General features: G+C 39.4%; 1 protein-coding gene across 1 annotated transcript in view; it reads right to left on the reverse strand.

Annotated features, from left to right (window-relative positions):
- The window catches only part of LOC136874819 (uncharacterized), a 29,652-nt gene extending 16,241 nt beyond the window's left edge, over window positions 1–13,411 (reverse strand). The window contains exon 1 of the mRNA XM_067148497.2: window positions 13,327–13,411. Within this exon, the coding sequence (XP_067004598.2) occupies window positions 13,327–13,408 (82 nt within the window). The 5' untranslated portion in view covers window positions 13,409–13,411. The remainder of the gene's footprint in view (window positions 1–13,326) is intronic.
- Window positions 13,412–17,482: the final 4,071 nt, after the last annotated feature.

Raw genomic sequence — 17,482 nt, forward strand, 5'->3', positions numbered from 1 at the left:
ACTCTTTCTTCCTCTGTTGGTCAATTATTGACATTTCTCTCGCTCTTTCTTCCTCTCTTTGCTCAATTAATGACATCTCTCTCCCTCTTTCTTCCTCTCTTTGCTCAATTATTGTCATCTCTCTCGCTCTTTCTTCCTCTCTTTGCTCAATTATTGTCATCTCTCTCGCTCTTTCTTCCTCTCTTTGCTCAATTATTGACATCTCTCTCGCTCTTTCTGCCTCCCTTTGCTCAATTATTAACATCTCTTTCGCTCTTTCTTCCCCTCTTTGCTCAATTATTGACATCTCTCTCACTCTTTCTTCCTCTCTTGGTCAAATTGACATCTCTCTCGCTCTTTCTTCCCCTCTTTGCTCAATTATTGACATTTCTCTCCCTCTTTCTTCCTCTCTTTGCTCAATTATTGACATCTCTCTCGCTCTTTCTTCCTCTCTTTGCTCAATTATTGTCATCTCTCTCGCTCTTTCTTCCTCTCTTTGCTCAATTATTGACATCTCTTTCGCTCTTTCTTCCTCCCTTTGCTCAATTATTGACATTTCTTTCGCTCTTTCTTCCCCTCTTTGCTCAATTATTGACATCTCTCTCACTCTTCCTCTCTTGGTCAATTATTGACATCTCTCTCGCTCTTTCTTCCTCTCTTTGCTCAATTATTGACATTTCCCTCGGTCTTTCTTCCTCTCTTTGCTCAATTATTGACATCTCTTTCGTGCTTTCTTCTTCTCTTGGTCAATTATTGGAGAAGTCTTCCTCGTGAACAGTCGAGATTTTCTTCTGAATACAAGTTCTCTGCGAAACGTAAAGAATTTCACCTCATTTTCTTGACACGGCATAAGCCGTCTACAATTATGGGTCGCGAAAGCATCAATGGTAACAGCATAATTTATTTTTAACATTTCTTAATATTTTTTATAAATTTATCCAAAATATCCATGTTAACTTAGACCTGTGTTTTATTGGAAATATTTTAGATATGACTATGTTCAATCATTCAACAAGTCGTAAGTTACATTCTGTAACATCAGAGTCCCAGCATCCCAACAGGTAGCTAATTTCCTTCGATATAAATTGTTTGGATAATTATACTTCAAAACAAATTATGAGTGTGGGAGATTATTCTACCAGTGATGTATAATGGTCTGAGCGATAGTTTCCAAGATTGTTTCTTTATCGTTCTATTAAAACATGTTCGCTCAATTGTACTTTACTTTGAGCGAATACAGAAAATCACGTGGTTCGTCAACCTCAGCAGCGGAATTGGTTGGTCGTTGCTCTTCTGTTCATGATTGTACGTTCAATTCTGGCTGAGGTCAGTTGCAATGTAACAGGCTTCTGATACGTTAAGGAACTCATTGATGTCCTTTAAAAACTTTATGTATTGCTTTCTAAATCAATATCTCAGTCTACAATTTTTGAAGGGGTCAGCACATGTCCATACACGTACTTGCTTATGCTTTTAGATAGACAATATACCTCTATCGATGGCGAAGTTAAGCTTCAAGGCCCTCTCTTACACTTAACCACTTGAAGAATATACATCTCCATAACTTATAATTATGAATACAAATAACATAAATAATATTAACAGCAATAATAATAGTAACTTAAGTCGGCCAATACTTAAATGGCCTAATACAGTAATCCATTCAGTCATTTCTTCAACAATTATCCAGCAAGTCAGCAGGATGTACTCAGCAAGTTTTCACTATAAGCCACTTCAAATTTGTGATGAGACGGAACATCTGTAATGTTCTCAGGTAGAGAAGTCCATGACCTGGACGCAGAGACTATGAAGTCAACAGCTATGGCAAGAGATGAGCCAGATCGTGTATTGTGGTCATGATAGGACGAGAAATAAGAAAATGTTGAATAAAGATAGTTGGGAGTATTAGCGGGAAGTATTTTGTGTAGAAGTGATACTATCATGTTAGTGTTGAGGTTGAAATTTTTAATACTCGTGAACTCGCCAGAAGAAGAAATGAACACCAATTAGTAAAGAAATCTCTTGCCATGGAAAAGCCAAAGAGAGGAAGAGGGCGTTCTAAGGCAATATGGAAACAAACTGCTGAGGCTGCCTTAAGGAAAAGTGAAGTGCCAGTAGATCTGGTAAAAGAACATCGGACGCACTCTCTCCGAGTCAGACATCGAACCAGCCCTCAGGTCCAGAAGAAATCCTGACCAGACCACGAATCTAACCCAGGGCCTCGATCTAAGAGGCAGACACATAATAATAATAATAATAATAATAATAATAATAATAATAATAATAATAATAATAATAATAATAATCATGTATAGTTTCAGTTTTAAATTTTTACCGGAAGCCAATTTAAGCTGCCTGAGAGTCAATTTCCCCATCGATGGTATCTTTACCTTGTCGTGGTGGTGGGGCTTGTGTGGTCAAAAGATCCTGAGAGCTATGCCGGCGGTAGCTTAGCTACTGGTAGGGCCTCCCTTGCCGGACAGGTCGAAGGTGATGATCCAGACTAAAAGGGATACCCTGGTCCTCCAGGTTGGGGGTTGGGCATAGGGTTGACAACTCTATCCCATTAAAAAAAATAAACTGTTGAGAAGCCGCAAAGAGTAAGAACAAACCGGACGGATAAAATTGACAAACGACCTAGGCGAGGAAATGGTTATGGGTTGGTATTAGCGACTTGGAATAAGAAAGCGATGGATAGAAGATGTGGAGGCTGATCTACGTACCATGGGAGTCCGGAGATGGAGGACCAAGGCAATCGACAGAGAGCTTTGGAAGAAGATTGTTGCGGAGACCAAGGTTCTGCAAGGACCGTAGCGTCAAGGAGTAAGTAAGTAAGAGAGTCAATTTCGATGTTCACATAAACGCTGAATGTGTCATCACATTATATGTTTCCCATACCGGCATTATTACGACATAGAACTTTGTCAAGATCGCGAAAGAACCGTTGAAACATTGAATAGCTTCACTAGATCTAATGAATGTCCATCACTTTTTAAAAGTGTGTACCTTTCAGACTACCCGCACTGTTTCAGTAAGGTAGCTCGTCACGTGTAAGTCCGACCTTGTGTCATGAGTATCTTGGGAGACATATGGTTTCGGTTATAGACGTCATCTCAACTGTTTCTCCCATTTCAAGAACCTGGCAAATTCTGATTTAAAACCTTCACTACACTATATTATTGTCCATGTTAATGACATTTACAAACATGCAGGAATATACTCCAAAATAACGAAGTATGAATAGTTAACCAACGCAGCAACAACATAAGATGATTGGCCGCGGTGTTCTATGCAGTTTTAATGCGGAAACAACAACAATGACTGGAAGAAAAGCCACTTTGTTAAAAGCCCGCTTAGACTCAAACTAGAGTAATAGTTCATAAAATCAATACCTCCAATAAATGTACTGTCAATCATCAGGCTTGAAAATGGTTCGGAGACTTGTTTCTCAGGTGGATAGTCGTCATCCTTCTTCGACGGATAAGTTTTTCGCCAACAATACAAAGATCGTTTGAAACAATTGTAACAAAAACGAACGTAATTCCACAGAAGCATTGCTATAAAACTATTAACTATTGAACTATAATTTGGCGTCGGATTGAAACACGGCTTCTCTCGTCCACCAAAATAAGAACGATTCCGCACTGCAGGGAACGTAATTTCATCTTCTTGGCCTCGGAATTTTACCTACTGACGAGAAACGCTCGATTTCATGCACAGTAAATGACTGTAGTAAGTTATATTGATCTTCGTCACGTGGCATTCAGAAAGAGAAGAAGAGTGGGGATTGACATTACACGAGGTCATTCCTCAGTCGTCCAATCATTTGACCGAAAAAATACTTCAAGTACATGGCGATCAATATATTGTACATCGGGTGTCCCAGATAATGTGCTTTGTTCTTATGGTATCCATGCAGTATTGTAGTTTGTCCAAGAAGTCGCTTGAACAAAATAATGGGCAATTGATTCAAATAGAATATTTAAAATCCCATTTTTAAAAAAATAATAAATCATAGATATATTTTTCCCCGTGTGTAACTAAACAAAGTGCAAGGACACTTTACGTATTACGAAACTTAAATGTTCTTACAATTTTAGTAAGCATCAATAAAACAGTAATAAATTCTGTAATTTGTCGTTTTTGCTCGAAGTGTAATTTAAAATGTTTAAAAATCTACCGATGTGAGTAGGCCGAGTCCGAATCGAACCCGCAAACTTTGGTTCCGAGTTACTCAGCCACAAAAAGGAAAAATATCCAAACCCCATGGCGCTACAGTCCTTGGTCTAGCAAACAATCGCTGATCTGCCCAAAGGTTTGCAGATTACTAGTCTATGTGACGCGTGGTCAGCGTAACGAACCATCTTGGCCGTTATCCTTGACTTTCTAGATCGGGAACCACTCATTCCGGCAATAGGAATACCGACCTCGGTGTTGAAGTTGGTTAGTTCTCTTCCTTCCGTTTCCTAGATAGGAGCTTCGATCCCACTGAGGTCAGTGGTAAAAAATCGAAATGGCGTATGGCTGTTAGTGCCGGGAGTGTCTGATGACATGTTCGTCCCGCCAGGTCCAGATCATTTGATTTGACACCCGCAGGCGACCTGCGCGTCGTGATGAGGATGAAATGATGATGAAGACAACACATACACCCAGCCCCATGCCAACGAAATTAACCAATGATGCTTAAAATTTCCAACCCTGCCTGGAATCGAACCCGGGACCCCTGTGACCGAAGGCCAGCACGCTAACCATTTAGCCACGGAGCCGGACCGGTCAATGGTGTTAGAGGAACTTTAAAATAGGACAACTTCAATCCGTTAAGGAACTACTAGAGACAAAATTTTGACACCCCTGTCGTCTCTCAAAACGTACAGCAATTGACGGGACGTTAAACAAATATCGTTTAGATCGGATGCCCTTTATTTACTCGACCACGGGCTATTTAGAAGGCGGAACACGCTTCAAAACAATAAACCAACTTAATATCCTGTAGTATGTTAGTTCATTCTCTAATGATTAAATTTTAATCGGTTAAGTTTCAGAGGGAGATAAAGGAGTGGTCCCACTTGCAGAGTGTCAGCATATTCGCGTTAGAGTCTCCTAAGGTTGTCCTAATCTCCGGTGAAAAAGACCGAAAATTTGACTAGAGGCAGTAAGTGTCGTCACTGGCTCCACACCAAAGTAGACGAATAAGTTTGAGTGGCGTGTATAAAAGTAGGAAAGATCACAATATGAAGATAAAGTTGGAATTCAAGAGGACAAACTGGGGCACATATTAATTTATAGGAAGGGGAGTTAGGGATTGGAATAACTTACCAAGGGAGACGTTCAATAAATTTCCAATTTCTTTGAAATCATTTAGGAAAAGGCTAGGAAAACAACAGATAGGGAATCTGCCACCTGGGCGACTGCCCTAAATGCAGATCAGTATTGATTGATTGAAAGTGGCGTGGTTCGAGTCCCAGCCAATGGAATTTTTAAATTAATCGTTACTTCCTTGTGGTTTGGATTCCACGTAAGGCTCGAGGTTCCGTAGCTATGATCAAGATACTGTCAGCCACGTACATCTACAAGCTTGCCTTGAAAATGCGACACGAACATGAAACTTCCAGACATCTGCGTTGACAGATTTCGCAGGGATACTTGACACAAACGATAATCACGTCAAGTATTCAAAGATGTTGAAACGGTTGTCTGTGAGACAATCGGCAGTTTAATAAGCGGTTTGTTATAAATGCAGGTAACGATGTACCAGCGCACTTCGCCAGCCATGCCGGAGACATCTTAACTTGTTAGAATCTTAGTACTTTCAGAGGATAAGTTCTCTTTGTGCTGCCATTATGTCTGTAAAGTCTTCAGCCTGAAGGCTAGTAGGATCTCCAAATAGCACCACGAAAAGTTATGCGGTTAGCTATAGGGAAGCCGCAAAATCTGATGGCGGCGCAGTCATGCGGTATAGAAGGCATGTTGAACACTGGGGTAGTTTGCCATTGCTTTCCTCACTGGGCCAGAAAGTGCTATCGTAGCTCGACCACCCCTATGAGTGGGACCTTTCATAACACTCAGCTTTGCTAATCGTGCTCTGAATGCCATTACTCAGCACCAGCCGTACTTCAGAAGCTTAAACTCTAGCACAGTTATAAATGAGTGAGACTTCGGTGTAAGCTACATTTTGTTCCGGTATTTGCCAAGCAACAAATCCAAAAAATACAGCATCCGTCAGGAAATAAACAGGCAGTTAAATAAGGTATAAGAGGAGTTTTTCCACGGCGCGGAAATTGAATGCAAGATGTGAAATGATTTAACAATATTCGTGATGTCTTGGTTGTCAATTCATACCTCAATAGTTCGGCATTGATATTTTCATCGTTATTTTCCTATAAGGGAATGTTAATGGTGACTTTTCCTTTAGGGGGGAAAGAAATTATTTTATCATGCCCTCTTAAGATTAATCGAAGGGGAAGAAGGAAGTATGAAGCTGTCAGTAAAAGAGACCATAAAAGAACACGAAGGCGGAGCATTTTGTAGGTGAAAGCTATGATTGCGGAGTCAGAAGGAAACAAAAGACCACCAAGGAAATATAAAGAGGAAACTTGTCAAAATGAAGTGAAAGTAGCATCAGGCTCTGCTTGGGACCCGTCGTCACGTCGCCACGATCAGAAGTTGTGATCTTTAGCAAGGAAGACAACTTATACAAAGGTTGTATTATGAAAGTGCTCGGGAACAAAAATCACTAGCTAAGGAACAGCTTCATAATTAACGTAATATTTGGTTGTGGTATATCTTTACAATATTTTTCTGGAGTGAGCGAGTATTTGTAATTAGGAGCTGCGTAGCAGAGGCTGTAAAACTGTACTCCATTCACCCACAAGAACATGGCATCGATTTCCACTTGCGAAGAAGCGCATGGCCCTATGGTTCACTCAGCCTAAACAAAAAATGATTACCAGCAAAGGTAGTCGGGCATAGAGCTAATCAGTCCATTTCGAGGTTACGGATAGAGGAAGTCTTTAACCTTCCACTCCTTCAAGTGCCTTCATGACATGTACAGAAAAAACGCCTTTGCTTTGCTTTGCTTTGAATATTTGTAATTCTTCTGCATGAAAGCAGCTGCTGGGTTCGGAATAGTGTTGTTCTCTCTGCGTATTCATGGAACTGAAATTAAAACATTCTTCTGAAGAAGAGAGGTCTTCACGACGCTTCAAAACTGTTAGGCAATTTATCTTGCAAACCCGTAAGGAGTAAGTTAAATTTCTTTATGCTTGTGTAACCTGCCCTGGAAAATTCCTTGGCATGACATGACAAGGCAACCGTTTTAGAGTAAACGGAAACAAAGTATGTTTACAAGAACAAAACTAATTTATATTCCAATGAGTTAAATATAATTTCACAATTCTCATTGTTTCTTTGTTTCTAAAACAGTTTACCCTCTAGTTGGCTTTTTCCCCCGGGCTCAGCGAGGGATCCCTCCTCTTATCCCTCAAGAGCAGTGTCCAAGAGAATGAGACTTTGGGTCGGGGGATGAAACCGGGAAAGAGGACCAATACCTCTACCAGGCGGCCTCACCTGCTATGCTGAACAGGGGCCTTGTGGGGGATGCAGAAGACCAGCTGGGAGAATGGGGGATGGGAAGATTGGAAGGGATAGACAAGAAAGAGGGAAGGAAGCGTCCATGGCCTTAAGTTAGGTACCATCCCGCCATTTGCCTGGAGGAGAACTGGGAAACCACGGAAAACCACTTCGAGGATGGCTGAGGTGGGAACTGAATTCCTCTCTACTCAGTTGACCTTCCAAGGCTGTGTTCCAACCCTCGTACCACTTATCAAATTTGTGGCAGACCCGGGAATCGAACCCGGACCCCTGGGGATGGCAGCTAATTACACTAACTACTGCACCACAGAGGCGGACTCACACTTCTCATACTTACCTGAAATATTATTCATTGGCTACACGGCTAGTGTCATTAATATATAATATTATAGGTGTGAATACTATGTCAAAGAATGGATGAATGAAACGACTGCTACCGAGCGGAGTCACGTAGCCGTCAGCTTGCATTCGAGAACTAGTGGGTTCGAACTCCACAGTCTGTAACCCTGAAGATGGCTTCCGTTGTTTCCCGTTTTCACACCAATCAAATGCTTGGTCCGTAGCTTAATCAAGGCCATGGACGCTTCCTTCCTACTAGCCCTTTCCTGTCCCGTCGTCGCTATGAGACCTATCTGTGCCGGCGCAACGTAAAGAAAATTTTAAAAAAAGGTCTGCTTTGCAAGTATCGCTTGTAAGTTGATCCGGTTCACATCGAAGAAGTGTCTATTTATCTAATTTGATAATCCGTTTTCCGGTAATGGAAATTGTGAGGAAACTGATAAACAGACTTTAATGAGTGATCCTTCATTTTAAAGTATACCATCCAATGGTCCTCGGGAAAAATTGTAGTTATACAAGATTGCCCATTTTCGCATTTTCTTCCAGTAGTTTCAGGAACCTCTCCTAGGTACCGTGGTGCTCAACTGGTTACCGTGTGGCAGCAGGTATAGTTCCAAGTTTCTCCGCTTCGTATCGTGTGGCAGCAGGTATCAGCGCTACTATTCAAGGTCTATATACACACGAATGTTACTTATGGAGCTGCTATTTTTGGATTCCATGTGGGCGATCCCTACAGCATATAGGCGAGTTTTGGATTTTAAAAATGTATTTAAGAACACAAAATCTGTTACGTAGGTAGTTCCCTTCCCCGCCCCTTCTCTATTGTAATTTCGTTTCGGTGTTTTCCAAATCCGTACGTTCCTCATCACCGGATGTTTCATTCCAGGCTTGTGCCAATGTCATACTTCCATATGTCTGTACACATGGTATGTTGTTTGACTCCCTCTCAGACTGATTCTGATGGTTCCGTCAGCTTCCGCTTTAACGCTAGCGCTGTACCGCATCCCGTGAGCCATCTGGTGACGAATGATCGTACCACTTCCACTTCTATTATAACGTCTAAATTCAAACCTCAATCTTTGAGAAGTCTTCCTCGTGAACAGTCGAGATTTTCTTCTGAAGACGCAGAGCAAAGTTCTCTGCGAAACGTAAAGAATTGCACCTTACATTCTTGACACGGCATAAGCCCGAAAACCTATATCATGTCTATAAATACGGGCCGTGAAAGCAATGGAAACATACAAAGGTAAGCTGACCTTATTGCTCTTGGCCTGAACCCTCTTAAACCCCAGGATTTTTGTTGCCTTGTACTTTGCCTCTTCACACTGTATGTTCCACTTTAAATTGTCACAGATAGTTATGCCAATTAGTTTGAAAGTGGTGCACTGAGGAATGATATGTTTCCCTAGTTTACAACTATTCGTGATGGGATTTCTGGACCTACTCATTCACAAATATGTGCACTTATTTACATTTACATTCAGGCTATTTACACCACACCACATCGACAGATTCTCCATATCAGATTGTACAGCAAGGGCGACATCCTTATTTCTTACACACCTGTACAGCACAGTATCGTCGGCATATTGAGCCATTGGTGATAAGATACAACCTGAGAGATCGAGAATATAGACAGTGAAGGGGAGATGCCCGATCACAGAACCTTATATTATTCCAGATGTTTGCTAGTTGCTTTACGTCGCACCGACACAGGTAGGTCGTATGGCGACAATGTGATAAGAAAGGCCTAGGAGTTTGAAGGAAGCGGCCATGACCTTAATTAAAGTACAGCCCCAGCATTTGCCTGATGTGAAAATGGGAAACCACGGAAAATCATCTTCATGGCTGCCGACAGTCGGATTCGAACCCACTATCTCCAGGATGCAAGCTCACAGCCGCCTACCCCTGACCGCACGGCCAACTCGCCCGGTACTCCAGATGTTACTTGAACAGCCGGTGATCGAGCGCTTCAGTACACCACACACTGCGTCCGACCCTTCAGGAAGGATCTTATCTATGTCAATAAATTGCCTCCTATGCCGAACTGCTGTAGTTTCAACATGGTGCACAGCTATCGGTTGCAGGTCATTTTGAACGTAATGTATATTGTTACTTAAACTATTACTCCTATGTCATCTAAAAATAATGATAATAATGATAATGATAACCGTCCTTTGAGTTCCAAGTTACTTATGTCTTTAATATAGATAAGGAAAATAATATGACCTAACACAGAACCTTGTGGGACACCACATGTAAGCAGAAGTTTATCACTTTCTATTTCACTCAATGTTGTTCTCCATGTTTTGTAACGTTAGTCCACGCAGTGAGTTTTTCCGTAGAATAAATATGTTTTGATGATGCAGATTCTTTATATTCTTTACCGATCAAATAATAAACTATAAACATTCTACTGAACATTTAATTAAAATGATCCGTATGTCTATTATATTTCTATTGAATAATTCATTTTAGAAACATATCTACAATAATTAAAAAAAGAGAGACACAGAATGTGTGTGTGCGATGCCTAGCCAAATTTATGGCACGCAGAGATGTGAAGTTTTCAACGTATGCGTATTCTTAAAGTAGATTAATCTTTCTACACAACTTTCATTAATTATTCATATCATTTTGATCGTCGTAATTATTTATTTCCGTATTTTATATTTACCCGATATTAATTTAGTTCACTTAAGATGTTAGGGAATACGAGGATTTCGCGAAATCAGCAATAAAACGTGAATCGTATTTTCCTTCAACTAACTCAATCACATACTTTATTTAGAGGAAACATATAGTGCATAAGATAAATAATAATAAACAAGGAACAGCAATACGTACATCAATCGTTAAGGTTACATTTTAAATCCATGGCATAGGAAGCTATTTTCGTTCAGACCGTGATATTCGGAAGTGTTTGCATGTGTATATGTGCGCGATGCCCAGCCAAATCTACGGTACACAGAAATCTGAAATTTTTGCCGAATACTACTGAAGCCAATTTAGTTTCCCGTTTGATTGAGTTTCGCTATGTGCATCAACAAAGCACAACGACAATCGCTTCAAGTTGTAGGATTCCGTCTTCGGAAACGGTGCTTCTCCTATGGTCATCTTTACGTGGGTTGTTCAAGCGTTGAAAAGGCAAACACACTATACATCTTAGCTCCAAATGGAAGGACACTTGATATAGTGTACCTGGAAGCTCCATAAGGAAAGTTTGTTTTTGATATAATATAGTATTTGATATTGTTTAAATATTATTTGTACTATCCACCAACCCGGTATCTTAAGCACTGAAAGTAACACTATTATTAAAAATAAAATGTGTTTCAGGGAATTTATGTTAAAAAAACTGTGATAATAAATATATTTTTTATTTATTTTATTATTTATTTATTTATTTATTTTATTTATTTATTTTATTTATATATTTTATTTATTTTAAATAAATGGTTTAAAACATGTAACGATTGAATTAATAAACGCGGGGGGAACGGCAAGTACATGCTAGTTTTAAATAAAATGGTACGGAATTCCTCCTATACGATGATAGTGAGTGTCTAAATGGAATATATAATAATCATAGTTGTATGGTGTACCTATACGTAGTAAGAAATGCACATCCATGTACCATTAAAAACTGATTCTTGGCTCTACAGGAAAGTTTTGAAAATGGACATACGCCATTTTGCTTCTCAGGTACGGATATTATTGCCTATGAATTTCAAAACTTCTTTTGGCAGACTTTAAAGAGCTGCTAACTTCACGTTGTATATGAGAACTCGCTCAGTCAATAGAGTATGGAATTTCAGAATTCGTAAAGTGAAAGGTTACAAAACCGTGGCCTGCAATCGGTGTAAGATCTCCACTTCCATTCAAAATATCAAAACAGAACATCATAGCTTATGTGAAGCATTCCCACAAGCAAATACAATTTGTTCTGTACTTAGAAGGGAACGAAGTAGCACCAATTTTCTCCAGCCTTTCAAGCAAGGGTACCTTGATGGAAGCTAAATACGTTAAAAAATATCTTGAAGTATTCGTACTCCGGTGGTTTTACGTGATGTAGATTTTTTTCAAAACTGTATTTAATTCTGATTATTGTGCTAAGGAGGGCAGTGACACAGTAGTGAACCATGTAGGAGCGCACTGTTAAGTTCTATAACATTTACTTCCAATACGTTCATATCAATAAACGGTGGTATAGTGAATCCGAAGCATTTAGTTCACAATATTTATTATAACCTTTCTAGAGAAAGTTCAACCCACGGACGCATTAAATGTTTGAAAATAATAGCATTCTACTACTTTCTTCCTCCTGTACACCTGGAGTGCACGTAAAATACTGCTAAGCCCATGGACCTAACAGTTTTGATGGATATTCTGTTATGTGAGCCCTTGTATTTTAATGAAAAGCATTAAAGGATTTCAGTCCTATAGCCATCACAATCTACACTGTAACCATTGCTATGAGAGACTCCACTCCTGTGTTCTATAAAATCGCTCACTGTCCAAAGAAAAATAAAAGAAAGAAAGGCAGAAATAAACTGCCCACGTTTGTGTGTTAACTTGTGATTGCCGAAGTTATTGCAGCGTTGTCTGTGTTTTATTGTTGCTATTCCTGAAATAGTTTTAAAATGGACTAGCTTGTTTTGGAATCGTAGTCTTCAATTTGATAAGCCGTTTCCGGGTATTGGAAATTGTGAGAAAACGGCAGAATAGACTTCAGTGAGCGAGCGCCTGGTATCGTTGCTACTAGTGCTATACGGGAAGAAGCTTCAGTTTCAAAGAAAAGCGTGTTAGATCCTGTGAAGACGGTAACGTGAACTTACTGCGGGCTGTGGTTTGAAGTTTTCCTGGTATAAATTTACGGGGTTACCTTCACCATATTAAATCTAATGTGCAAATGAATATAATATCATATCTACTAGGAGGCGTCTTCGTGGACACGGCCGATCATGCACTTGAGAGGAATTGAGTGCAGAGCCCGGCAATAATTATGTCGCGATGACCGACGGCAGTTTCGCCCAGGTACGTCGGAACCATGATTTCTTTCTTTTAATTTTTATTTATTTTATTTTATTTTATTTTATTGCCTCTTGTCTATAAATACTTTCCTGCACGGGAGGTATTGAAATATGAAACTACGGCCAAGTGCTTTCTGCCAGATTTGATCTTATCAGAATGTGTTGACAGTTTGAGAGTGGAAACTACAGTAATCGTACTGATAACGTGCTTATGTTCATTGATTGCACTGCCCAAAATATATCGCGAATAAAATACTTCGCCTTACCGGTTAACGATAACCAATATTGTGTAAAAGATACACACCACATAAGGGATTAACTCTTAGGACTATAATTGTGGGTAGGTATATCGATCCGTGATAGTGTTACACAAAATAATTATTACCTGCTTGAGGACGGGAGAACACTGCAGCATTTGATGCTGCAACCGCCAATACGACAAAAATGGCTGTGTACACTCCTCTCATGGTTGATCTGAGGAACAAAAAAACAATCATTTTTATGAATAAATAAAAACAGGTTTCATTTGGTTTCAGTTTTCAATAATAATAATAATAATAATAATAATAATAATAATAATAATAATAATAATAATAATAATAATAATAATAATAATACGAGGGTCAAGTCATAAGTCATGGTATTTTTTTTCGCGAACAGGAGACAACTAGAAAAATCTAAGATAGCCATTTGGAAATATAGGGCATGTACTTATGCATAGCGCCTGAAGACAAATTCTGACTTCAGGAGATTCTCGTAGGAAAGTGACAAAACACAGGCCACTGGTAAACATTGCTTTATTATGGTATAGACATCAAATACACAAGACTACGTACAAAGGACAGGTCTCCACTAAATACAGAGGTTCGAAATAATCACCCACATCTTTGTCCATGGACACTGGACGGCCAGGGCGAGGCAAATTGGCAGTTGATACTCTACCCAACCAGCCTTCGGGCTGAGGACTAAACATACATATACTCTACCCCGTTTGAACGTCTCCACCCACCTTGCTACTGTTCGATAGGGCATGGCATCCACACATAATGCTTCCCGCAGCTCTGCATGGCATTGGCGTCCATTTCTGCCACGGAGAACTGCTATTTTAATATACGATCGTTGCTCCTGCTTGTTGACTTCCATTTTGTGACGCTCTCACTCACACACTGAAATTGGGGGCATGGTTAGACTGTTGTTTAGATACTCCATCTAGTGGCATCATACGCAAGTACATATCGTACGTTTCCAAATGCATATCTTAGATTTTCCGTATTGTCTCCTCTTCGCGAGAAAAAAATAGTTGTCGTGACTTATAACTCGACCTACGTAATAATAATAACAATAATAATAATAATAATAATAATAATAATAATAATAATAATAATAATAATAATAATAATAATTGTACAGCTTGGTACACTTATACGCCGCACATTCGAATTTTCCGCCTTAAAGTACTCCTCTACAGTTGAAACTCTGAACTTTGAAACTGAATTAATTCAACCGTTTATCTGAAGATGTCACCGTGTTAATTTCGAGTTGTTTTTGTTTACTAATTATCAAGAAGTGTGGACATTCTCTCACAGATGTCTCTACCAAAAACTATGATCATGCACCCTGGTGCGAAGTGAAGGAACTTTTCTTGAAGATATTTTATACTCATAAGTTTTCCTGTTACTAAATGTTGTTCTTTCATTTGTGGGTTGGCAATATTAATCTTTCTTTCCGCCAGTTTTGAAATTAGCCAATCGTAAATTTCTGTCATTAATTTTTAGCCAATGGCGTCTTTCTTCCCCATTCTTGATGTGTGACTGTAAGCTATCCAACAAACGACAGTGGGTGTGTCAATCATTCATGAGAGGTCTCGAATCTTCCCCGAGAGTATAAAAACTGCTGATTTTCCTGGTTCTCCGCCACTCGTACAACATCTTGCTTAGTGTATGGAAGTATAGCAGGGGGCGGAAAGCGCCTCTTTCATCCGCCAGCAGCTCTTCTACAAGGTAATGGCCTTTTAACATCTTTAATTCTTGCTAGCTCAGCAGTGTAGCCCTCGGGGAAGGTCTGAATCCTTTTCATGTAAACCTACCTTTCTAAAAATGTAACTTAGTGCCGGCTTATGTAAAACCTTCTTATTACTTTAACTTTAAATCGGGGATAGAGAGTGCTTTACCCTCTCGAGCTCCCCTTCATCTTGAGTTGAGGTGACTACGTTTTCATATCTGATGTTCTAACTCTTTATGTCTTAAAATTTTCTTATACGAGCCACCACCATAGCTTGGCAATAGCCCCTGTGTCAGCGGCCTAGTGCCCCTTAGGTTTTATAAGGTTTCATGTAGGAGCGCAAGCAACGCCTCCATTCATATTGGTATTTTGGGCCATTTAATTAACCTATTATTTTTCGTTTAAGGCCCTGTAGGCTGGGTACAAGATACCCCTGTTTAATTCTTGTAAGTTGTGCCTCGATGGCAAGTTACTGTAAAGTTTGGTATTGCCTTTAAGAGGCTTGAAAAATTGAGAGGGGCTCAGCTCTTTCTTGTGTTTGAAAGGTGCCTCTAGGAGGCTTGACATTACTAGATGGTAGCAAGTGCTCCATGTAATGAGGGGTTTTCTGCCCTTTGGTAATTTGTGGTTGTGAGCTGAGAGCTCAGAGATTGTAAAAGGTGGGGCTTGAAGCCCAGATCATTAATTTGTCCCTAAATCCTTGCTTTTCTGGTCTTGTACCTGTTTATTGGATAGCTGTTGACTTGTTGTACTCGTTAAGTTTTCAAATTCTATTGTTAAATGTTGTTGTCTATTGAAAATATAACCTTTATTTAAATTTTAAATTCATCTTTCGGACTTGTAGTTAGAACCATTCCAGCCCGCACCTTGTTTCACCTCTGCTGTTCCACAGATACCTCGGAACAATAATAATAATAATAATAATAATAATAATAATAATAATAATAATAATAATAATAATAATTAGAGGGCCCGTGCTGCTCCGCAGCATTTTTTAGAAATAGATCAGATATAAAATTGGTCCATACGCTGCCCGGGTACTATTTTGAACTTTTAGAATTTGTATTACCCGTTAATTATGTGTGAAGTGTATTCTTGTAATTTCTTTATCGTGACGTTGACTGACAATTTACGATTATTTTTTTTACAATTTCTTGTACTGTATATCGCACCAACACAGATAGATCTTATGGCAACGATGGGATAGGAAAGGGATAGGAGTGGGAAGAAAGCGGCCGTGGCCTTAAATAAGGTACAGGTCCAGCATTTGTCAGGTGTGAAAATTGAAAACCATGGAAAACCACCTTTAGAGCGGTCCATCGCTATTTTAAAAATAGAAAAAAGAATAGTAAGAACATGCAAAATAAGAAGTACCAAAAATAAGGAGAATGGCGTATCATCCCAAATGCAGCAGTGTATCAGGAAACAGAACATATAACGGATTACATAAGAAAGAAGAGAATACCATTCTTTGGTCATCTGTTGAGAACATCTCAAGACATATTAATACGCAGAATTTTCGAGAAGCTTTGGAGGCAAAAAAAACTTGTCTGGATAAAAGAAGTAAAAGAAGACATGAAAGAATTAGACATAACACTGGAGGATTTAAAAAGTAAATCAAAGTAAATAAATTGAATAATAGTAAAATTAGATTCCTACCAAAAATTGATAGCGTTTACTAGTGCTTTTTCTAAAATTCAATATCCTTGTGGTCACATACAGTACGTGTGCTGATGTCCTTAAGAAATAAATGTAAATAATGTTTTTTTTTTTGTTTTGTTTTTTTATGAACCAGACATCAAGAGTTCAGGGTTCAGAAAGCCAGTGCCTTAACCGTCGTAGCCACTCAGCCCGGCATCATCATCATCATCATCATCATCATCACTGTAGGATCAACTAGTTCATCTCCTATCATTGGGACAATCGTTCCATCGGCTATAGTCAGACACATAAGAGCGCAAGCCTCAAGATCGTATTATTATGTATTGATGATGATGATAATAATAATAATAATAATAATAATAATAATAATAATAATAATAATAACAATAATAATAATAATAATAATAATAATAATAATATTAATGTCCACCTGCGTAGTGTAATGGTTAGCATGGCCGCCCATATGACAGTTTGCAGGGGGGCCTAGACCTGGGGGTACGTAGTATTTTTAATTTTTTCTTTTGCTATTGGCTTTACGTCGCACCGACACAGATAGGTCTTATGGCGACGATGGAATAGGAAAGGCCTAGGAGTTGGAAGGACGCGGCCTTGGCCTTAATTAAGGTACAGCCGCAGCATTTGCCTGGTGTGAAAATGGCAAACCATGGAAAACCATCTTCAGGGCTGCCGACAGTGGGATTCAAACCCACTATCTCCCGGATGGAAGCTGACAGCCGCGCGCCTCTAACCGCACGGCCAACTCGCCCGGTATTTTTAATATTTTGGAAATAATAATTTCGTGTGGCTATTTCTAGCCGAGTGCAGCCCTTGTAAGGCAGACCCTCCGATGAGGGTGGGCTGCATCTGCCATGTGTAGG

This window comes from Anabrus simplex, chromosome 5 (genome assembly GCF_040414725.1).
Source record: "Anabrus simplex isolate iqAnaSimp1 chromosome 5, ASM4041472v1, whole genome shotgun sequence".
NCBI classification, from domain to species: Eukaryota; Metazoa; Arthropoda; class Insecta; order Orthoptera; family Tettigoniidae; genus Anabrus; species Anabrus simplex.